General features: G+C 36.4%; 2 protein-coding genes across 3 annotated transcripts in view; one reads left to right on the plus strand and one right to left on the minus strand.

Moving 5' to 3' along the window:
- The window catches only part of Drep4 (DNA fragmentation factor-related protein 4), an 83,483-nt gene extending 73,421 nt beyond the window's left edge, over nt 1-10,062 (minus strand). The window contains exon 1 of one of the 2 annotated variants that reach the window (XM_081742133.1): nt 9,820-10,062. In XM_081742133.1, coding sequence (XP_081598259.1) covers nt 9,820-9,837 — 18 coding nt within the window. In that variant the 5' untranslated portion in view covers nt 9,838-10,062. The remainder of the gene's footprint in view (nt 1-9,819) is intronic. The other variant, XM_081742134.1, reaches the window with a different exon arrangement.
- Nucleotides 10,063-15,983: 5,921 nt separating this feature from the next.
- Nucleotides 15,984-24,366, plus strand: part of U2A (small nuclear ribonucleoprotein polypeptide A'-like U2A) — a 28,153-nt gene continuing 19,770 nt past the window's right edge. The window contains exons 1-2 of the mRNA XM_081742135.1: nt 15,984-16,189; nt 20,641-20,681. Of these exons, the coding sequence (XP_081598261.1) occupies nt 16,108-16,189; nt 20,641-20,681 (123 nt within the window). The 5' untranslated portion in view covers nt 15,984-16,107. The remainder of the gene's footprint in view (nt 16,190-20,640; nt 20,682-24,366) is intronic.

The raw sequence follows: 24,366 nt of genomic DNA on the forward strand, positions 1-24,366 counted from the left end.
TCAGTTAACATTTGGTTACTGACTTAAAAAGAGAAAAGAAAGAAAAGAAAAGAAATCACTCAGCACTCAAACTATAATTCTATGCAATACAAACTTGAGATTTTCTGGGGTACACTCTTCAAGACCCTCTTGTGTGCACGGTCTGAAATCTGTTCCTTGCTTAACTCAATCTCTGATGTCTCGAGATGGTGGAATATTAATTTAGGAAACACGAAAAAATCACCTGAGTTTCTTTGAGCAAAGAGTCTAGAAAGAACTTACCTCCAAAAGTAAACTATCTTTTCAGAATTTTTCCCAGATCACATTATGGGATTGTTAATGGAAATATTAACAAAACTGTTAAAGGCGTTTTCCAGAAATTAGAATTTTTCACATTCATTCTTAGTATCCAGAAAACTACCTTTATTTTTGGAAAATGCAAGAAAATTCAACAATTCACATCTCTTCTAAAACACCATAAGTTTAAAAATTCGGTCCGCATATGCTGATTGGTATGATCTCTAAGGCGAGTGAACTTATATCGGAATGAACGAACAGACACTCAAATAATTTATTTTTGGCATATAGAGGCCACGAAACATGTATATCTGCTAAAGTTTTTTTTTTTTTTTTTTTTTTTTTTTTGCGATATTTTTTCTTCTCTCATGTTGTCGCTCAAAAGTGACTAAAATAAAACTCCTTTTGACTGACCTAAAAAAATATTCATCACTGAACAAAGGTTTGTCGCCACATTAAGAGGGCGTCGAAATACGAGAAGCAGTATTTCTTGTTGAAATGAAACTTTCTTTCAAAACGAAAGAACTCTTGCAAACTTCGACATAAGAGAAACATTCTGTAGTCAACCCAAACAACAAAAAAGGAAGGTTGATTAATAAAAACTGAAATGGAATTTTCAGTTTATTCTTCGCAGTCTAAACAAGGTGAATGATAAACGCGGCTGAATGATAATAAAACAACAAGTGAAATCAAGACAATACACACAAACGTGAGAACTCGAACGAAATCTAAAGGCCCAGTGCTATTTATTGAGTTGCTGCAATTTGAATGTCCAATTTTACGTTTGGTCGGAAACGCAACCAATGGATGGCCCGAGGTCACGCACATGACTTCACAAGCTCCGTACATATTCATGAAACAGGGTTGGTGTGCTCAGTCAGTCAGGATGGAGTGTGTTGTTAAAGAAGGATCTTCTGTTAAGAGTCTTCACTACAGCGAAATTAAATTACGGCTAATTTTAGAGTTTTTCTGTAATATTTTCAAAACAAATAAAAATATTCGAAAATCAGAAACGTAGTGAATTACACAACACGATTTTCCATGTGATACCGTTATCACAACTCACCTATCTGCTTCCAATTTGCAACTGTCGACAGATTTAGCATTTTTTGCGGGTTCTGTAAATAGCGGCACACTAAAAGCATGATAAGTCTTAATAATGAAATAAGTCCAAAATGACCAAAACTGGACTTCATTCTCTTGTGTATTAAACGTCCATTTAGCTGGTTCTTCTTCGTTCTCTTCGTGTGACACATTCTACAAACAATATTACTGTTAATTTTGCAGTATGTCTTACATTTTCTTTTATTCGTTATTATTATTATTTTAAAGATTCCCAAAAGACTTTCTTTCTCAACAGGAGCTAGAGGCAAAGGTATTCCCTCGAACAAGTACCTCTATCTAATCAATCACCACCAGCTGTTGTTCAGACAACACTTCTAATAAACAGGTCTTAAGACTAACCGAAGGTGATTTCTTCTGCAAAGACTGAAATGAAAACAGAACGGTCTTGTTCTGATCATAGTGAATATGTCCCAGAAGCAGGCTAATTCAACAACAAATCACAATACAAACTAGTCGTACGTTTCATTCAGTGAAGTTAACCAAGTGTAAATATGGACGAAGATGCAGTGTTAACATGTGAATGCGATATGGACCAAAGTGTTTGCAAGTATGATTTTTGTACGACAAAGACTGTTAAATATTTTCAGAAACAATTTTACTCACATCTAAATTTTGTGAGAGTGGTTCTGTATTGTCATCTAGATTGAGACTTATGGACTAACAATTGTGCTTCTGAGAAATTTGGAAATTACAGGTTCAAAACTGCAATTCTCAACTGAAAGGCAAGAAATTGTCTTTGGTATATCTCTATGAAGTCTTGAATCACACTACGAGACACAAATCTATTATTTCTTTAAGGCTATAGTAAACTTATTTGGATACCACGTCTTTGGACTTAGCAAACCACCAAAACCTACTCAAGTGTCTTGTCTTTGGATATTAAGTGTATCAAACCAAAGTAAACAGTTTTCGACATGATTATGTAACTCCAGGGATCGAGTGGTTGCAATTTGGATTCTTGCAAACAAAGACTGTTTTACGTATTCCTCAGAAACATCCTTATGGATTCGAATTTTGTGAATGTTGTATTGACATCAGCATGCAAACTGATACAGAACAATGTATTAAGAAGATTTCAAATATGGATTTTCTTTTGTGCTAAGCATCAAACTGTTTCTAACAGTTGAGATGGTGCCACACACACACTCAGTAAAACGCCATCAAATCATCAGAAACCTCATGACTGTCTTCTTCTGGACTGAAACAGAAAACTGTATCATCACGTACTCCATCAATGTATATCTGTTTGAAAAAAAAGAAAAAGAAAGAAAAAAGAAATCAATAAAAATTCAGGGGGAGCTTTGTTTAAGTGGGGTGGCTGGATCAATAGATGGATGGGGTATGTCTACCATCAATCTTCCTAGGATCCCGAGGAAGATTGGTGGTGACTGGATGGGCAGGCACGGGAGTAGACTGGCGGACAGGACGGGTGTTTGGGCCGCTGGGCAGACGGTCCGGTAAGGGGGAGACGGGCTGACGGGTGGATTGAGGGGGCCTTGGAAGAAGGGAGGATGGGGATGTGGGTGTTTAACTGGACAGGCGGATATACACAACATATACACGTACGCACATCCAAACGCCTACATTCCTCATCACCACTGACACAGATGCAGCGAGGGACCACGCGCAGCGATCCGGATGGGTAAGTATTGTAGCACTTACAGACTTTTACACAATGGCTTATCTTCTTCGGAAAATTCTTGTTTTCAGATTGTTCTTCAAATAATTTTTCTGCTTTCTTCAACATGTGTTGAATATGTCTTCGTCCTCGTCTCTCTCCGTATCCAATGTTTTTACTTCTTTATAATATCTCTATGATAACAATCATTGACTCCTCGATCTACATTTGTTCTATTGCTATTACTATTTCTTTTACACACTATGATAACGATTACTCACTTCTCAATTCACAGCTGTTCAATATTATTTATTTCCGTTTGCACAGCCTCCATTAGGACATCTCTCCATCAGAATGTAGAAAAGAACGAAGAAATGAAGAAAAAAGTGTTACTATTGACCATATTGCATATTCTGTTAGAATGTTGTGTTGGGAGAAATTACTATCAGGTTAAAGTCTGACTAATATTCATAGATGAGAAAAACTTGAATAGGGGCACATTCCACACACAAAATCACTAGAAGAAAGTCAATAGATACAATAGCTGTCATTTAAAATCGTGGAGAGGAATAAGAAAATTTGAATGAAGACGTAGAGACAGTGTGGTCAATCAAATTAAAAAATATAAATAAATAAATTAAAATAAATAAATAAAGTAAATTAAATAAATAAATAAATTACTTAAATAGATAAGTTATAGTAGATACGAAATATAAATAAAAACTTAAATAAATAAATTAATTAATTAATTAATCATAACTCCTCCCCCCCACCATCATCATCATCATCATCATAATCCCTAATCACCGACCACATTGTCTCCAGTTTCCTTCCACCAGAATCTTTTCTCTTTCTGCAGTATTTTATATTACAGTGTTGTATCTACCCGCTTCTCTAGTGATTTTCTGAGTGTTGTGCCTTCATCTTTTGTCATTTCTTAATGTCTATTCAAGACTTTTGACCTCACCACATGTCCTTCCATACTAACATTCTAGCACAGAACAATATGGTGATAGTGACACTCGACTGGACTTTTGTCTAGTATTCTTCGTTTTCTTCGGTCTTCGATACATGCTGATGAAGAGATACTCAATCTTGAAGGTTAAATCCTTTATTCTTTCAGTTTGCTTTCCTTCATAAGCATCATGTATAGTATTTTTTATGTCTACAGATCGAACGAAAACATTATTCACACACAGAGGTGGCTCGTAGAGAAAGTCACACTGGTAAAAGTTAAAATTTTATCGCCTAAAACTAAAAGAATGAAAGCTATATGATGTATTAATTGTTGTACCCAACAATTAATACATTAAGAAAGTTTTCTTCTTTTACGTTCAAGCGAAAAAACTTAATTTTTACCGGTGCGACTTCTCTCACGAACACCTCTGAAACAGTCAGTATTTCTTTTTCAGTTCTTTCGACGAAGAAAGAAGAAGAAGCCTTACCACGACATATTATCTGTCTGTCTGGAAGGGCGTCTGTGTTTCTGTCTGACCTGACGCTGGGGTTCTTGATATCTGTTCTGAATATCATCCTAAATGTTGATCCCGACCTGATGCCCTATGTGCCCTTATACCCGCCCCGAAGCCAGCCTTCTCCTCTGCCTGCTTTCCCCCTATTTATCTATTCTTTCAGCCACCCCACAAAGCTGGGTAATAAAAAAAAAAAAAAGTTGTTTCCTTTTATTTCTTTATGTTTTTGAAAAAAAAAAAAAGATACCGATAAAATCCCTAATGGGGTGCATTTAGTATGGAATAGAAGCCAATAGTGATCTTTGGCTTCTGCAATGATTACTTCTATTTAACCACCTTTGCGTCTACTGTATTTTACTTAAGAATATTTTAACAGTTTTTCTTTCAGTTTATGTTTTCAATGTGGTACTTTGTGAAGTCTCGTCAAGGATTCAAGGATCTGAATGAAATAAAATGAAATGTTTAACGTCCCACGATTAGACTACGCGAGACAGATGACTGAAGTTGTCCTATATGAGTTCCTACACTTATGTATAGGACTAATCTTTAGATGTGCCCTGCGAATTCTATTCGGATGGTTGGGCCTGCGGTGGCTCAGTGGTAGTGCGTTCACCTCTGGTTCATGGGGTCCTTGGTTCTATCCCAGCTCGTGGCAAGTGAGCTTTGTAATGGACAAACACACTGTGCGTGAGTTTTCTCAGGGTTCCTCTTTCCCCTCACTTTCTTCATTCCTCCATTTTCATTCATTTCTCATCATCACAGTGTGTTTTAGCCTAGCTGGCATAACCGTAGGATATAAAACTTAAATATTTCATTTTTTATAATCGGATGGTTAACAAAATATGCCAGATTTAATATTTGTTTACCTTAACTGCTTTTTTTTTCTAGCCTTTTTCCCTGACTTTCTGAAACGCTTTATAATTGCTTTGTATTACGCTGTTTCTTCACATTCATACTTAAATTGCTGGTATCTCATCGCTCTTTAGCAATGTCCACATTTCTCCCCATGAAGTATAGTGCACCACAGCAGAGGTGTACTCTGCAAGTAAGTTTTGGGAAGAATGTAATAAAGCTATTAATGAGAGATGGTGTGGAATATTCCACAACGCCTCCCAAGATACAACTAATTAAGCAGGCAATAAATCCCCCCCCCCCCCCAAAAAAATGCTACCATACTTGTCAATTTTCGATGGAAAGGTTTGAGGTTTTCTATGCCTCCGAGAGTACAGTGAAATCCTTCCCTGGAAGACTCTTTCCCTCTGTATAAGGTAAGGTAAGACATGAAAAGTAAAGGTTTGTTTCATTTCCGATAGTCATGTTGCATGTGGTACTGGCGTAGTACTTAAGTCATACTCTGAGGAAGGCACCACAGGGACTCGAACCCCTTTCTTAGTCTCCGGGGAAGAGATGTATCAGAGATGTTGGTGTGCCTCGTGACGTCATTAGTGGAATTGATATTGACTTAACGCTCCAGTATCGGCACTTGATAAAGTTATTAATCTTCTATTCACTACAGCACTAAATACAGCCAGGAAATAAGTTTTGGCTTATTGTGCGATCAGTCTATCTGATTACCCTTCATCGCAAAAGGTGGGAGATTTCTCAGAGTGAAAGTGGAATTCTGACTCCGAATCGTTCCGATCACTGATTAACTGACTTTTTTGACGTTTTTCTTTGACTTTTTTCGTCCTTGTACAAGATTCCTTTTGTTTGCATCCTTATATATAAGAACGAGGTTATGAAGGAAAAATTTAATCATTTTTAACATTAGGTTCCGAACCAAGACTAGGATCAGCATAGGCCGTTTCGCACCACACTATTTCGCCTTCATAAAAGAGCTTAGTTACAGGCGACTGATCCAGGCGAACTGTGAGGAGGACATCTGTATCCGTGTATGTGTGACTGTGGGGTCTCTCGGATTAACACACGGAAGATGCCTTACATCGCATATACATCTTACTCTCCAGATGTATCTCCCCATTAATTATATTTGTTCCCAAGCATGAAAAAAGGCCTTTACAGAAAATATCTGCCAATAATTCGGAAGTAATTAACGCTTTGGATGCTTGGTAAGAGAAAACAAGAACTATATTGTTTGAAATGTGTGTCACGAGTACATTGTACATTGTTTATATTGATACTGCTAATTGTGAGTTAGTGTGTGTGTGAAGTGATCACTAAAAATTTTCATAACAGACCTTAGTGTTTTGCGTAAAAAAAAAAAAAAAAAAAAAAAAAAAAATATCGAATAAAATGCAAAAATACAGTATTTGTGAAACCGAAGCTGTTCACTGGGTCTGGTTGCTGAAGGCAACAGACTAGTTACTGGAATCATACTAAGAAGATAACAATCCTTTAAGGATTTCCAGAACATAATATAAGTAATTGTAATTAATCAATTCTTGCTAATATATAAAAGAATATGTGTCTATCATCAAATTTTTATAGAGAAAACGTTACCTAAAAAAAAAAAAAAAAAATCGTACACAGATAGATCTTTAACAGATCTATTCGCCTATGAAGCCGTTTTCTCGATTTTTTTTTTTTTTTCACTCGAGGAAAGATTAAGGCAAGTAGGACGTTATGGAAGTTCAGAAACAATACAGTATCTCAGAAACCTTCAAGTTAGACAATTCAAACTACTATACTGTGCTGCGGGTTCCATACTGTTCTACCCATGGTAAGTACGGGCAAGGACACTTTTGTTAGTGTTAACATCTGTTGTAGGCGCAAACATCAATAAATGTATAATCAGGGTTGTTTTGTTTAAAACAAAATTTTGTACACATTGTAAACATTTTGTTTTAAACACGTGTATTTTTTAAGACTTGTTTCAAACATATGTTTTTATTTTTGTAAAAAAAAAAAAAAAAAATCTGCAAGAGAAAGAAAATTGTCAAAAGTGCTCCCCATTCAGAAGACTATTTTCTTCCCGTGTGAATGTTTTGATTTGTAGTGGCTACAGTAGATCAACGTGGTGATCTACTATTTATTTTCTCTCTTTCTTACCCTTATTTTTAACGTGTATTGTTTAAATATTAACTGGCGAGAAAGTGTCGTAGTCGAAGGTTGAACTACTTGTAGAACTAATATTAAAAAATAAATAAAATAATTATAATAGAAACTAATTTTTGTTGTATTCAGAATACAAACAAAAGGTTATTTGCTAAATTGCTGTTCTGAAATTAAAATATCGCAGGCATTCGTTGATACAGTGCATGTTGGTTCTCAGTCTCCGTACAACCTGGAATCGTTGAACATGAGTTTAACAGGAAGAAAAAGGGACATCATTTGGAGCAAATTTATTAAAGTAACTCAAACTCCATCAGATAAGAAAACGACCATACGGGCTCATTGCAAAACGTGTAGGAAAGAAATGGTTGGTTTAGTTCAAAGAAGGAAGATTCATTATGAAAAATGCAATGCTTGAGAAACTGGAAACCCAAACAAATGGTAAAAGTGTTGATCCGAAAATTGCTTCCGGATCAATCCGAAGTGTTGATGATTCTAACATCAGTGATGTGGTTGAGATGCAACTGGAAACTCCCAGGCAAGAATTAATTTTGTATCAACAATATCTTTTTCATTATATTATGAAAATTTTATTTCGTCCCTCTTCCCCACCTCAGTTCTAAATTTTCTTAACAACTTTACATCTTGGCATAGCATGTATGAAGGGACCAGACGAGAAAGCGCAAGGTATGGCAGTCGCCCGCATAACTAACCATTAAAGCGTGATATTTATTGTAACATCAGTGCCGAACGTCAGTGTCTGGGACAATTTAATCTCAATTTGTTCGTCTATCTGTATGTAGGCACCACGCTACAGGGTGCAATTTTCGGTCTTTTAACTAAATTTTGATGGTAGAGGCACGAGACGTCGGAATTTGTAGTATACAGAATCGCGCTTTATTACATTCAGTACAATTTTAGTGAATACTTTAAACTTTCCTCCTTCGGTAGGGGAAAAAAAAAAAGACGGCATTCAGCATCTCCCACAAATTCATCGACGGCTCTGGAATTGGTACTGACTTATACTAAGCCGTTGTAAACGACCTTGTTTATGCGTATATTCACAATCGCTGCTGCGCCTGTTTCCTACGGAAGCACCGCTCGGTCCCCTGCTGCGCTCCTGCCCTGACTCGGCTAGATTGCATTCGTGCTTTATAGAGATTAACCGTAGAAATCGGTGCATTTATTATTATTATTATTATTATTATTATTATTGAACATACGTGAAATTCCGTTGCCGTGTAGTGTCATCCATTACTGTCCCAAACTCGCATTCAGACAAATCCGGACCCAGAACTAGGATTGTGAGGAAAATGCGAAACAAATGCAATAATTCTTGACTGTTTACCGAGAGAATTTTAATACAATACTAATTATTGTGGGAAAACAATTGCGAAACGAATTGAACGTTTTCGATGTTAAGAGTGTTCGCGCGACATTGAGTAGCACAAAAAATAAATAAATTAAAATAAAATTAAAAAAGTAATAAAATGAACGAATTAATTGATGTTATCTTTCAGTATCGTACCAAGCTAACATTAAGAGAGACCGCAGTTTTCCAAATGTTGGGAAAAGCAAATACATCGGAAACGAAGGAATATCACTGTACTTGGAGAACCGTAAAGGAAAATCGCCCAAAATACAACAGACAGAAGGATTTTTCCCTACACTTAGTTCAATTTGAGTTCACATCAAACATCATGACCAAGTTTCTTAACAGTTCTTGATACCAAAACGTTGACACTCAACAAGAGAGACAATGAAAATGTATAAAGTAAGTATATGACTGTTGTGGTGCTCACTTAGGGAAAGTTAGTGTGTGCTTTTCGCGTGAATAATCGTTTTTATGTATGCCCATCATCACTGACGCGCCTACTACTTACACACACAACCCTGCGTGAGTACACCAGCTTCGTCTTGCCTAACTCATATAGCATTCATGCTTTTTCTAGTGGTCCCCTACCACTAGTTCGTTTGTCCTTTTTAACAATTATTTCTGGTAGTTCACTTCAAATTAATCTGTGCTAAGTGGGATATTGTCACACCGCCCAGCGCAAATTATTTGGAGTTGTGTCTATGTACTTATTTGTAAGAATTACTATTTTAATTGAACTTTATGCAGATACCAAAAATTAATTTATTTATTAGTTTCATATCTGCGCTTCTCTTTTTACTTTTGATGTCTCAAAAGCTCATAATTTTACTTTTTAGATTTATTGCACATGACAAATTGTAACGCGAAAAATCACGAAAGAAACTATGCTAACATATTCATAACGCTGCATACATCATACGCCAATAATGAAAAATACTTACCCTGCAACAAGCGGCCATATCACCAATAAATATCCGGTATTTTGACTTCAGCACAAGCAAACTGTTATCATATTATAAATATTATTCATTCCGAGCAGGGATTACTTTAATCTTTCCGTTTCTCCCTTCTAAGAAACTATCAAAATAAACAAGAAACAACCCCACCCAGCTTTCACAAACTTCGCAGACTGCAGCCTGCTACACCCTCCGCGTCACGCCTGTCGTTTGTTTTTCAAGGGTCTGCACTTGACCTTGGTCCTAGATCTGGTGCTCTAGTACCCTACTTTTCCTAACTTCCACAAAAATCATGTAACTTGGAATGTTTATGTGCACAATCTTCTGAATAGCAAACTATTAGTTTTATGTACTGTATTCCTATGATTTTGTACTTTAAATATCATAATACAATGATGCATTTGAAGTAAATGTATTGATCGCATTTTGCGGTGACACTAGACCTCGGAATTTAAGATGAAGCTACTTTGTTCCTGACAAAAACTCTAGACGCTGGTCAGAAATGTCGAATTTTGTGAGAAATAACGCAAATATTTTAAAATTATCTATTTTCTATGATTTCAAACTTAAAAAGTCCAATTACTGTAAATACTTTCCCCAATTTACACCTGCATTTTATTTCCTTTGAAAGCAAACATGCCGATTTATAGGGCTGCTTCTGCACGCTTATTAATATTCATAAAATCAGCAGAAAAGTTTGGGTGCAGATTTAAAACATGGGGCTAATATTTTGCAAAATTTTCAGGTAAAATAGCCGTTAATTCACGACGGGAAAGAACCTTTTGAAGTTCTATGGCCTGCACGTAGGTTTGTCAGACGTCCCATATTTTCAATCTATTTTCCTATCCTGTTATAAAGAATTGTCCTATTCTAAAAGTCCTGTACAACGCGCGTCTTGTATTTGTAATGGAGAAATACAACCTTACCTTTAAGCTAAAGGAAACGGATCAGTGGTCGAAGTGAGACGGTATGGGGTGGTATGCTTCTGGTTTTTCAATGATTAAAACATACCGTCATTGGAAAGTAGATGCTACATACTTTTAATAAATCCATTTTTATACACAATAATTGACGAATAGCTTTGCACATAAAAAGATTTTATTTCTTTTGTAGAAATAATTTCTAAGTTGACAACACCGACACTTTTATCTTCTTTCTATCTTTTGTTTTTAAAATGAGCTGTCTTCAAAGAAGTTCACCAAGCTTATATTTTATGTGCCATATTGAATTATTTCTATGTTATGTATGTGTTTGTGTCTTCTTGCCTTAATGCATATAAATGCCTTGTTTTGAGCATGGGTGGATTTAGGGGTTGTCTGAGGGGGCGGACCTTCCGGGGGTTTGGAATACCCCACAGTCGAGTGGGAGACTGGAGTTTTTCCGTAGGAAATTGTTAATATAAAAACTCGATTTTGAGCATTTTCGTGTATAATTGTTATCATAATCTGATAGTTTAAAAAAATCAGAAAGTTGTTGGCGGGGGATCAAGGTCTTTTCATGTAGCTCCCCCCGTAACTACAGAGGTCTTCAATGACTTTGAGTCATTATGTAAATAGAAATGCAATCTTTTAGGCAACATACCCTCACTGTATTTCAACATTTAGATAGCAGGTATGACGAGTTAAAATGGTAATAAAACATACCGACTCTGTTTTTTTTTTTCGAACACTGAAACGGGTGATTCATGAAAGTGATTGGTTTTGGAAGAAAGAATGGAGTGAGAATGTAGGAGGAAACAGGAGAACCCATGAACACAATGCTCTCTACCACAAGTTCACATGATCTTTGATGGCATCGAACCAGGGACTCAGCATCAAAGGTGAGCGCTTTACCCATTGAGCCATTGTGTTCTTCTAAGAAGAGTAATGTTTAAGCCAAACATGTATTTAATCTATGAACTACAGACAGTGTAATTACTCTGCAATGGAGTTGTAATAAAAGGCTAGGTTCTATAGTAACAACCTAGCGTAAGTTGGTTTCTCGCACTTCTTTTCCTTTATGCACAGTGACGACGCAAAAGGGGAGCAAGCGCATCAATTAGTGTCTACACCCATGGGCGCACATGTTGTGGTTTCCAAGGGGGTTAAGTATAAGCGACGTTTCAAAAATAGTTTCAAATTTTGCTGTAACCAACGTAAAAATCTATTGGATTATCGATATTCTGAAGTACAATTTCCTCTAGGGTGGCAATCGCCCCACCTTGCCCACACCCTGATGGGCGCCCTTGTACCTGGCCTCTCTATCATGTAGTACATAATGTAAGTCAAGCAATATTAAACTATCCTTTTCGCCATACAAAAAAAAAAATGCTGCCTCCAAATTTCTCCCGCTGCACCCCCTCTCGCAAGAAATCGCCAGTTGACGCCGTCACTGCTTTGCATTTAACCCTACCCAACGTCGTAGCTGGTATAAATGCTTCCGACAGGAGCTGTCAGAGGGTAGTGAAAATAGCTAAACACTTATAAAATTATGGTTAAATTTACAGCTCAGAGAATTTAACAATAAAGCATGCAGAGTATTTCATGATTTTACTGTATTACACAGCATAAAGTGATTGTATTGAAACATCTCAACTTCAACGCAGGCCAGCGTGATATTTCAACACCAAGTATTCGGTGCTATTGGTAGGCAGTGATAAAATTTTCCGATTCATAAAAACATACTCCACTTATTCCTGCATCGTTGTTTAGCCGTAAAATTTATTTATAATGAATGTTGTCTGAAAAAAGTTTCATGAAGTGAAAATTTAACGATTCTTCATTTCTGCAAAAATGTTTCAAAAACTTCAATGTATTCTTCCCTCAAATTCACATTTGATTTCACAAAATCACATTTCATTAATTTAATCTGCGTAAGACGATGTTTTCTCATAGCTTCAAACACAATAAAATCAAAGCATTTCTTCTTATTTTTTGTTACAAAAATAATCTTCATAAGGAACTGGAATTTCTAAGGTTTATGTAGTTATTTCATTGCATAGGCAGGCATATATGAATCGATTTCTGTTAAAAGGGCATATGTGCAGTAAACACAATTTTCAGGAAATGACAAAAAAAACTGTTTTTTCACGAGTCGGTTCGGTTGATGAAAGAATATACATGGTTACTAACTGTTTATTAGCTATATAGGATGTAACTGTGAATTATGGTTTAATCTACAAAAAATATTAAACTTAGGACACATACGTCCTTTTAACAGAAAACATGGTGACATAAAATGTGAAACCAGGTTTTTTTCTGAAATATATCTAAAATTTTAGACACTGCTACATACATACTGTAACGGTACATACTGTAATTGTACATACTGTAACTGTACATACATACTGTAAGATACTAATAATAGTAATTAATAATAACAATAATTTGGAACCAAACATTTTTCTCTCAAAAATTACTTTAAAAAATCTCTGTCAGGATAAATTCTGATTTAACAGTTGTCGTCACTGTTTGCATTACTCCGACTTGTAAAGTACTTTAAATCCATATCGGGAAATACTGAGGTTAATGCCGGAATATACCTTGGCCACCTACATGCTAAATAAAAATCCTGCAAACCTTAATATTGCCTGCAAACAAATATTGTGCCAGAATAAAAGAAGAAATTTTCTCACGGTATCTTTTACGGGATATAAAACTGTGGCTACAAAGTTGAGATTGATCTTCACCTGGTGTAACGCCAAAGCAGGCAATTATAAGTTTAGGTGGATTTTATTTATGTTGTGTGTCGAGATAATTGGGAATGAAAGGAAGTAGCATTGCGCATTGGCGTAACTAGGATATTTTCCAAGTGGGGGCCATGACCCCTCAGTTCTGAAAATTGGAAGAATCTTTTCGAAGACCTTATTATAATGCTTATATATATAATGCTTATAATGCTAATATATATAATGCTTATATATATTATTCTGAGTCCCCTTTCCCCGCACTCGTTCTAAGCTCTTCAAGTCATTTAGTTATCCTAGCACGAGCCTGTCATGTAACAGATCAGTGAAAATACATTATATCAAATTTGCTTAAAATTGTATATTTCCTATATTCAGTTGCTACTAAATAACTACCTAAAATCTACTCTAATTATGAAAACTCAATTTTTTTTACTGTTTTACTTATGCAATTCTGAGCGAAAGTACATTATTCGTTGTCACAAGGAAGTGACATGAACTTGTCATCCGGACTTTCGAATTAAACCTAGTCCATTCGATAATATAACGAAGATATGTATTGGTATACAAGCTTTTACCTCATATCTATCCCGTCTATCAATATAAAACTTGGTACACTCATTTCCTAACCCTTATAGTATGTTTCGAGATCCACTTGGATTGAGTGCTTTTACCCAGGGCTACTCCAGAGGGGTCCAAAGTTGATGTGTGGGACTTCTGGAGGGAATTTTCCCCACATTCTCCCAATTTTCCATGTTCAAGTACGTTATGGATCCCAATACATAGCACCTCTGGAAAACTTGTTTCATGCTGAAGAGAATAAACTATAAACCATGACTTTCCAATGAAGAGTGTTAATACAATAGCTATTTCACTGCGAGTCTACGATTTTCTCTATACTAACAGGGTTAATGGGCCCCAGGGACTTACTTCGTTGTCCATGGCACCTAATTTTTTGTGCATGAACCTATCTTTGTTATGTTTATGGAATGGACTAGGTTTGATTCGGAAGTTCGGGTAACAGCTTCATGTCCCTTTCTTGTCAATTTACTCTTACATCTAATAGAAACACAAATAAATATACAAGCAATGACGTAATTTTAAATTATAGCTTTTTAAAAATCAGTCATGGGCTAATATTATTCATTTCTATATTTAAAATAATGTGTAAAATCTTTTCATTTTACGTTTTACAATAAATCATTTTTGTTTACTAGAGTTGCAGCTTAATTACACAAGCCATTGCGAACAAAGAAATGCAATGCAATATTATACACAAAACATTTTGAAGAGAAGCAGGTCAACAATACGGGCAATATATGTGTATATATACGGGCAATATATATGTGTGCAATATTATACACAAATATATATGCAATTTGAAGAGAAGCAGGTCAACAATACGGGAGGTGAAGACTTGGTAATGCCCTGCCCGTACCAAGAGACAAAATGACTTGCTCGGTTAAGATTGCTCTGGCTCTTTTATTGCTGCGATACCCATTACAATATGAGGCTAAATTATCAGGTTATCAGGAACATATTTTTTTTCTTTAGCATGCACAAACATACTCCCTTTTCAAAAGCAAAATATAAAAAGTGTTCCTGCGGTGCAGAACTTCCGCTACTTGGAAATTTTTATCGTTTACTCGGATGCAGAATAACGTCGTGTCTTTGTCTTGCAAAATTGTACCCCTTCCAACTTTCGACACCCTACACAAAAATTTCTGAGTGAGCGCCTGATTACACTTTAGACCTTAAGAATGTAAGCACAAACTTTTCATACTTCGAATGTTGCGAAAATCCGCAAAGGTTCCATAAAGATTGCAATAACATTTTGTTCTTAATACTTTTACGTTCGCTCTGTTAATGTAGCAATCTATTATACAGATATGTAACAGAAAGTAGAAAAACAAAGGAAACCAATCACATTGTCTTTAAAGACTCCTATTAAGGTTGCATAATAATAATAATAATAATAATAATAATAATAATAATAATAATAATAATAATAAGAAGAAGAAGAAGAAGAAGAAGAAGAAGAAGAAGAAGAAGAAGAGGAGGAAGAAGAAGAAGGAGGAGGAGGAGGAGGAGGAAAAACAATTAACAATATTAAATAGACTTTTGAATGAGTAATAATTAATAGTAATAATAAATTTGCACAAACTAGAAATGAGTAGGACTATCATTTCCTTCATTTATTAAAGGAAAGGAAGAAATCGTTTTACGGGGTTATGAGGAAGTGTAACGTAAAAGTGTCAGAAAAAAATAAAACTTGTGAGAAAAATTCAGGAGCAGGCCCTGTCATATTACCATGGTATTGTCTAAATCTTTCTTTGTAAATACATTTATTACGGCTTCTGCAGCTTGGAGCTTTAGTGGGGAATGATTCATCCCTCCTCATCAATGAAAGTGAAGTGAAATACACTTACACCGAAATCTCCTAGAGGATTTGTTTTACATTTTTAGAGATACGAATGGATACTTACACTGATAAATGGGAACAGTAGAGTTGCGTTATGCGCAAGTTAGATTTTCGGAGAATAAGTATTTGTTGATATTTACGTTAGATAGTGTAAAGGGTATTGCAGCTGAAATATTTGCAATAAACAATGGTGAAACTTACACCAGATCTAATTTTGCAATCCATGCAGTATATAAATCCAGTACGAGATCGGGAATTAGATTTAAGAGGTAATGTTTTTTTGAGTACTTCTGTAATGTGACGCGTTTTTGACACGTTACTTTACTAACATATATATTAGTTATAAGATTAAATATTTAAGTTTTCATTTCTCGATATTCGTATAATTGAAACGTAAGGTGATAAAATTTAGAATCATCACAATCTGGAAAAATGTACAGGTGAATTTCATTACTGGTAGGAACATAAAAAAAAGTGTTTGTAGGATTTTCTTGTAGCCGCCAGTTTGCCTATACAGATATAGAGCTGTCAGTCAAAATTTGATATTTTTACAGGGCAAGTGCATTACTGCAAATGAAAAGTGAATGTATGGTTAAGAAATACCTATTTGAAGCACGTTAACTTTCGATCATGTACTGAAGTACATATATACTTTAGTGTACGTGATAGTATTGCATTACTAACCCCATTGCAAATCCTAGTATTACAAAGTGTAAGAGTGCCTACCTAAAAATAAGGAACGTAAAGAAATACTGTCAGCTTCATCCAAATAACATAATCATACTCATTGCTACAAGTACTTCGTATTATCAGTGTGTATAATCCCATCCCCTCTCTTTTAAAGAAATCGTGTTTTAAAGAGTAGTGTGCGTAAAATTGAAACCACAGACCGTATTCGAAATAGAAGCTACAATATTTTCGTGATAGTACTGTGTTATTAGTGTCATTGAAACCAAATTTGGCATTACTCGAGGAGACGGCTCTACGGCAAATTTTTACTTTGAGCCAAACAGTGACTTCAACCGATTCATGTGATCCGATTCCGGGAGCAGTTTAGGAATCATTCCTAAACTGCTCCCGGAACCGGATCACATGAATCGATTACAATTACTAACACAGTGAAAGTAATGTACGATGTTAAGAATTATACTATAAGTACAAGGGCCACAATGTTACTAAACATCAATCCAGGTGAAGCGGTGACTATGAATTTTCAGATCTAAATGGGGAGCTACCGCCCCCCAAACCCCCCGCTCAAGTACCATAAAAACATCCAAAATAATAATAAATAATCACACCACTACTATAAAGCTAAGATAAGAAGGGAAAAATTTAAAAAAAAAAAAAACACTCGTCTCTAATCATAAATCAGTGCATGACAAAGAAAAAAAAATTACATCTCAACAAGACAATAGGACAAGCAGCAGCAAACCAAATACTTTGCCTAATACTCAAATGCAAAACAAATCAAGAATAAAAATAATATGAATTAAAAAAAGAAAACACTCACCATTTCGCCATAGAACACTCATGAATAATGAACTCATAACTGCTGATTCCACACACGAAAAAATAAGATACCAAGAACACATGCACAATACTCAACATTACTGAAAAATGTTCCTTTCCGCACACACGTCGTTTTATTAAACCGAGCACACTTGCTATTATTACAAACAAGAAACCAATAAACGTCCACTTTTACAATACGTCGAAAATATCTTCAGCTTTAGACCACAACTATGATAGGTTTTCTCTAACTCAATTCAACCAATTCAATTACGCGCTTCCCGCATGCCAGAAACAGCAGCACACACATACATGCACACAGAACATGTGACATCATACTAACAAACTACCATATGAATACACAGACACCTAGTGGGAAAAATATGAACTAAGACGTCACACCAAAGGCACGAACAGTTCCAACAAGTGACTCACGCACAAAGAGTTCCAGGAAGTAACTGAACCTATAAGAACCGATTAAAGTCACAGTTGGAGTCAAAGTAAAGACTTACCGGCTCTACTAACTTTTCACACAGTTATTGCATTTTCCGATTTCTTCTTGCAGAGTATGCACTATATAAGGAGCTAATGCATAAACCACGAACCAACTTGTGCTAGGTGGCCACTAAAAAGAACGAATGCTACCTAACCGAGAAAGGGCAGGAGCGCAGTAGGGGAGTCCGAGCGGAGCGAGGGGTGCGTTCGTAGGGAGCAAGCGCGTCAGGGACGGGGAGGGGGCATACGCATAAAAAAGGATAGTAGAAAAATGCATACCTGCGAATTTCGAAATGCTCAGTCCACACGCACTTCCCTACTGTACGAGCTCCACTCACTAACAGTTGATGAGGTTATATCCTGTTCATTTTCTACTATTTCATATCTTGGATATGGCAAAATGCACCAATGTATTACAAATGCCAATATTTTCTCTACAGTTAACTTCGATCCTTCAAATAGAGTACCTTTTACAGCTGATACACGTGTTACACTGTCTTCCTTTCTTACCTTTACGGCAGTAAAAAGTGTATGTATTGCCTTTCTTCTGAATTTTTACTTCTTTTCCACACTTTGTATAGTTTATTTTACGTTTCAACAAGCTATGACGCTGCAAAAACTTTATAATATTACGCTTTTTATAGCACAATTTTTTTTGTAATAGAACCATATGTTAGCATCAAATCCATTGCAAACGTCCATTGCTAACACGAACAGAACATTTCCGCTGTGTATTTCTACCTTCTTCGCTTTCTTGTATTCTTTCCCCTTCCGCTTCAGTAAAAAGTTACATTTAGAATACGTTTACTACCTAGGGGGCCGCGGTGGCTCAGTGGTAGAGTGTTCTCCTCTGTGTTCGGGGTCCCGGGTTCGATCCCAGCCTCCGCCAAGTGAACTTTGTAGTGGACCGTTTCCGTGGGTTTTCTCGGGGTTCTCCCGTTTCCTCCCACTTTCTTCATTCCACCATTTCATTCATTACTCATCATCACCGTTTCCTTTAGCCTAACCGGTATAAGCGTGGGACGTAAAACTCAAAGATTTGATTTCATTTTTACGTTCACTACCATTCATAGTATATTTCAATATGATATTCACCGACTGAATTTACTTATGTTCACACTCCTCTTCTTTTACGAAAAGTGACATCGTATTTTACCTATAAATTTTGTTTTTAGTAGAGCCGTTTGCTCGAGTGAACCGCCAAATTTTCCCAGCTTCTTGGACGTACTAACTCTCCTTACCTGCTTTTGCTCGCTCACGTATTCAGGGTTACACACTTCTGGTGTGTTATATAATAAATTCTCTCGTGTAAACATATCTAGTAAAACTGACGGTATTTGTGCCGCAGAAAGGTCCAAAATGTTAAGGCTTGGGTTAGATTTCATATTTCTGGACCTCCCCGGCACTTAACTCGGCATTATTGCTGTATCGCCGGACTACACGAAAATCGAATAATAATAATAATAATAATAAAGAAATATTTCTATCTGCCCCAAATACTACGTACCCTGGCTCACCTGTTAGTGTTTATTGTTCTAAATACAACGTGGGGGTATGCCATAAAAAGTAGTGCATAAAACACGAAACAGCTTGTGCTAGGTGGCCACTAAAAAGCACCAGTGCTATCTAAGTAAGTCAGGGCAGGAGTGCTTCCATAGAGAGGAGGCGCATCAGTAGTGGTAGGTGTATGCATAAACGAGGATAGTGGAAAAGAACACTTTGTATATTATAAAATGCAGGCTTATGTGTTGCACAGCTTTAGGGGAGATATTGAATATCATCCAAAAATGTATTAAATTAGGTTAGGTGTTCCTCTTCTTTTCTGTAGTTTCAATTTGTTTCCACACTTACGACAAACTGTTTGCTTGTTTAGTAGACCATGCCTTTCACGCAATTTCAACAATTGGCGCTCCTTATTTTTGTATAATTCGCTAAAACTCAAACAAGATATGCCACCATCTTGTCATTTACGCACCATTTCTACACTGCCTTTCCCATAAATCATAACAGGTGTACCTCTCCGCCAAATAGTTCCTTTCACCTCTACATATAATGCCATTTACAACATCAAAAACAACTGGCACCAAGTAATTTCTTAACCTCAACTATTCCCTCTCACCTTACTTTCACTCACTGTACCTCACGAACCAGAATAGATTCTCCAGTTCATCTGGTAAGTTTTCCAAAATTGGTAACAGTTAAGCCTTAACTCAACTCGCATAGATTTAAAAACGGTGTGCTTCAAGGCTCCATATTTGTAGTCATTATTTTGTGGTTTCGAAGTATTTACGAGATATTTCTTGTGTGAAGGTAAAGTTACAAGGTATGTGTTACTACTACAGAATGATATTTTAACAAAGATAGACTGCAATTTTATTGTTGTTATCATTGTGCAACCAAATTCTAAATTTGTGCAAAGTGAGTGGAAAATATAGGTCCAATAATAGAATGAGTGTTATTATTTAAGTAGAACGCTGTCGGTGCGAAAAATTACGAAGCCAGTAGGAAATATGTTTCTGTTTATGTTGTAGCCGACAGCTTGTCAATCTGCCCAAGTATGAAAGTGTGTTTACGTAAAATAAGTACGTAGGTGAAGTATGGTGGATAGTGGTGCTTTATCAACAGATTGCGCCAGAGTAGTTCACGCATCTGTGTTGCCGTCAATGTCCTCTTTCTATATATTGGTATATTTATATTTTGATATATTTTATTTCAGGTTACAAGATTCCCGTTATAGAGAACTTGGGAGCTACTTTGGTAAGTTGAAAGAAAAATTCTGGTTTCTAATGAATATTTCCTCTGTCTACTCGTGAAGTCAAAAATGTTTTTTCCGTAACTTAATGTGTTTATATAAAAACACACAACCTGATTGCTAAGCTGGTTGAGAATCTAACTCCGACTTCCTGTTTGCACTTCAGGTAGCCGATTGAACCAAGAGATCTTACATATATTTGGCGTTTCTTTTGACATGATTTAGTAATATTGGTGGGAGCACAGTTTTTAGAGTTAAATTAAGAGGTACCGAATTCCATTCTAGAAAGCTAGAAGTACCTTCTATGGGAGTTGGTATATGAACCGTACTTCACCCAACTAAAAGGTATGCAGTGGGATGTAGTGCTAGGAAGATTAGATATAATATAATACAAGCATACCAGAAGATTTATCTACAAATTGTAAATGCGTATATTGTATTGTATAGACCGTGTGATCTTAAGGGTTGACTTGATCACTAAAAATATATGTGTCGGTCAGGGGATGGTCTCGGTAGCTTAGCGGTTGAAGCTCCAAGGGTTTACCGTAGCTCTGCATAGCATAGTCGCTAACGAACTCTTCTTTGGCGCGATCTGTCCCGGGTTCGATTCCGGTGGGGGAATTCGGTCGAAAAAATGTAAAAGCTTTTTCAGTCCGCCATCCTGATTGAGTTTTTCCTTAGTTTTCCTTATTCCCACCAAGCAAATGCCAGGGTGGTATCTCACACCAACGCTCAGGCGGATTCCTCCCTTTCCAAGTCCTTTCTTCCTTCATTTTTCTCGGATAGTGTGATAGTCGAGGGACGTCATCCTTCATATGTGACGGGCTAACATGGTCATAGATGCCGAAAGCCCAGAAATCTAATTCCTAATCCTAATCCAAGGGTTATATCATGCTCCAAGGAAAGTCACAGCTTTAGCAATGTATTTGTATGTTCCTCTGTTAGCAAATTATTGTAATAATTTCTGTTCATATACGTAACTTGTACCGATGCTACTAGATGGGGTTAGTATCGAGATCTATCAGAGTAAATAGAAGTTGTACGACTGAAAGAGACGATTAGGCTGTCAAGATGTCCGAAATAACCTAAAATGGCTGTCACGTCAGTACTCGTATAACTGTTGTTTTCTTTGCATTTACTTGCCAGTAAGTGAGCTATGTTTATTCCTATTCACTAACGTCTACATCTGGAAAGGATTGATGTAACTGTTTGATGGATTCGTAGATCAATCTATGGCCATCTAACATTTCTCTACGACATTTGTCAAATTTTTGGTCTGAAGGAGGCCACGGATGGTACACCGTTATATAGCATTGTCACTTTGCTTTGATCTATAGGAAATCTTTCCGTGCTCTGTGGTGCCATTCTTGAATCTGGGCTCCAAAAGGGAATCAATTTCCGATTATATTCGATGAACTTCCTTACCTTGTTTGGTCGGCAGTTTAAACGTTGAGAACGATTTTTTTTTTTTTTTTTTTTTCGTGAAGTGCTCCTATCTTTGTTGTAGAAACAAATGTGTGTCCGTATTGTTGCACACCACGTAATTTAGTTTCCATATTGATTCTGAAGTTAAAGATTGCTCTTTCACCTGGTAATTGCTAGTTGGCTCTGAATTACCCGAATTTGGCACAAGAGCAAAGCAATCCACGTGGAAAAGTATATTTTCAAATCGCACTTCTCCTTTTTACTAGTCTTTAAACAGCCTAGAAGACAAGGTTAGACTAGTTGCTGCATCATCCATAGAAGCAGGAGCTTGGCTTAGAGCTTTACCTTCGTTCTCTCTAGGCCTTCATCTCAGTAATAAAAGTTTTCGAATATCGGTTGCCTTATGGTTGGGCATACATATTCGTAAACCTCATAAATGTCAGGCATGTAAGAATCCAGTAAGTGAAAAGAGACTGCATTGACTCTCTTGCATAAAAAGTACCAGAAGATATCCCCGCCACTCAAGTGTCAGTGACATTATAGTGAGAGCACTCATTTCAGTAGGTATACCGGCAATAAGGGAGCCAAATGGATGTAGTAAAACAGATGGTGAAAGACCAGATGGGATGACCGTAATACCTTGGAAGAGAGGAAAATCACTGATCTAGGATTTTACGTGCACAGATACTTTCGCCTCTTCCAAACTTCTTTTCTTCTCACTCCAAGCGGGCAATGTAGCTAGTCGAATAGAAACAGACAAAAGAAGAAAGTACAGTAATCCAACAGAGAACTACCAATTTGTAACCATTGTCATTGAATCTAGTTGATCGTAGGGCAAAGAAGTCCTAAACTTTATAAAGGCAGTAGGTAAACGCATCAGCCATTTATCCAGTAATGATAGAGAAAGCACTTTCCTAATTCAAAGAATAAGTATGGCAGTACAAAGAGGTAATGTAGCCTCTATATTGGGAACCATACCACTAGGTAAAGAGCTAGACAAGAAACACCTTCCATTGTGTTATCTGTTTTTTTTTTTTTTTTTTTTCTGCTAAAAGAAGAAATTTTATTTTTGTCTGACAATTAGATTTTCTATAATAGAGTTTGTTGTTACTTGTATTTTTTCCTCCTATCTTAGCCATCATATATTCTTGTTGCTCTTTCCATGTATTTATTAGTTTGTTGCACACATTACATTTCGTTATTGTTATGATTTGATTATGATTTCCTTGGTTTATATTTCCTGCTGTTGAATATATGTATGAATGAGTTATAAATATTAATATAATATAAATAAAATAAAAAGTTTGTGTGTCTGTGTGAGGCCTGGAGACCAGACGAGTGGACCGAGAGTAACCAAATTTTGGTCCCAGACCAAGACGGAGCTTTTTTGTAATTCGAACGGGATGAGTGGGTGGCGTTTACCGGGATATGTAAAAGTACTAGAGAGTGACCGGTATTAGTGTCAAATTCATAGTTTTCGCGATCTTTGAGATCAATGGTAAAACTTCGATCGCATTAACCCCCAAATTCACACCATTTGGCTGCGGGCCTGGAGTCACGGGGGGGGGGGGGAAACAGATACATCTAAAAATAATCCAAAATGACCTATATTAGTGTGAAATCCATAGTTTTTGCAGTCGCTGATATGACTGGTTATACTCCCACAAGATTGACTTCCAAATACAGCCTCATCGGCTGGGGGCCAGAGGCTTTTTTCCCCTTTAATTCGAACCAGGGTTCTCAGGAACGTTTACTGAGATATGTAAAATTAGTAGAAAATGACCGATTTTGTTTTCCTATCGTTGTTCAATTTGTTTACATAGATATTTTATCTGACCCATGTGAAAATCGGTATTTCAACTAGTATAATATAAAATAAGATTAATAAATTAAAAAAAAAAAAGTATCAAATTCATAGTTTTCGCGGTCGCTGAGATCAATAGTGAAATTTCAATCGCATTAACTCCCAAATTCACTGCATTCGGCTGCGGGCCGGGGGTCAATGAGAGAGGCGGGAGGGTACAGAGACATGTAAAAATAATCCAAAATGACCGATATTAGTGTCAAATCCATATTTTCGCGGTCGCTGGTTATGCTCTCACAGTCGCTGACTTCCAAATACAGCCCCCATTGGCTGGGGGCCAGGGTTTTTTTTTTCTTTCTTTCAAAATTCGAACCAGAGGAGCTCAGGGGGCTTTACTGGAATATGTAAAAGTAGTAGAAAATGACCGATATTTTTCCTTTCTTTGTTTTGTTTGTTTACAT

Source organism: Thermobia domestica, chromosome 16 (assembly GCF_964235325.1).
Source record: "Thermobia domestica chromosome 16, izTheDome1.hap1.1, whole genome shotgun sequence".
In the NCBI taxonomy this organism is placed as follows: domain Eukaryota; kingdom Metazoa; phylum Arthropoda; class Insecta; order Zygentoma; family Lepismatidae; genus Thermobia; species Thermobia domestica.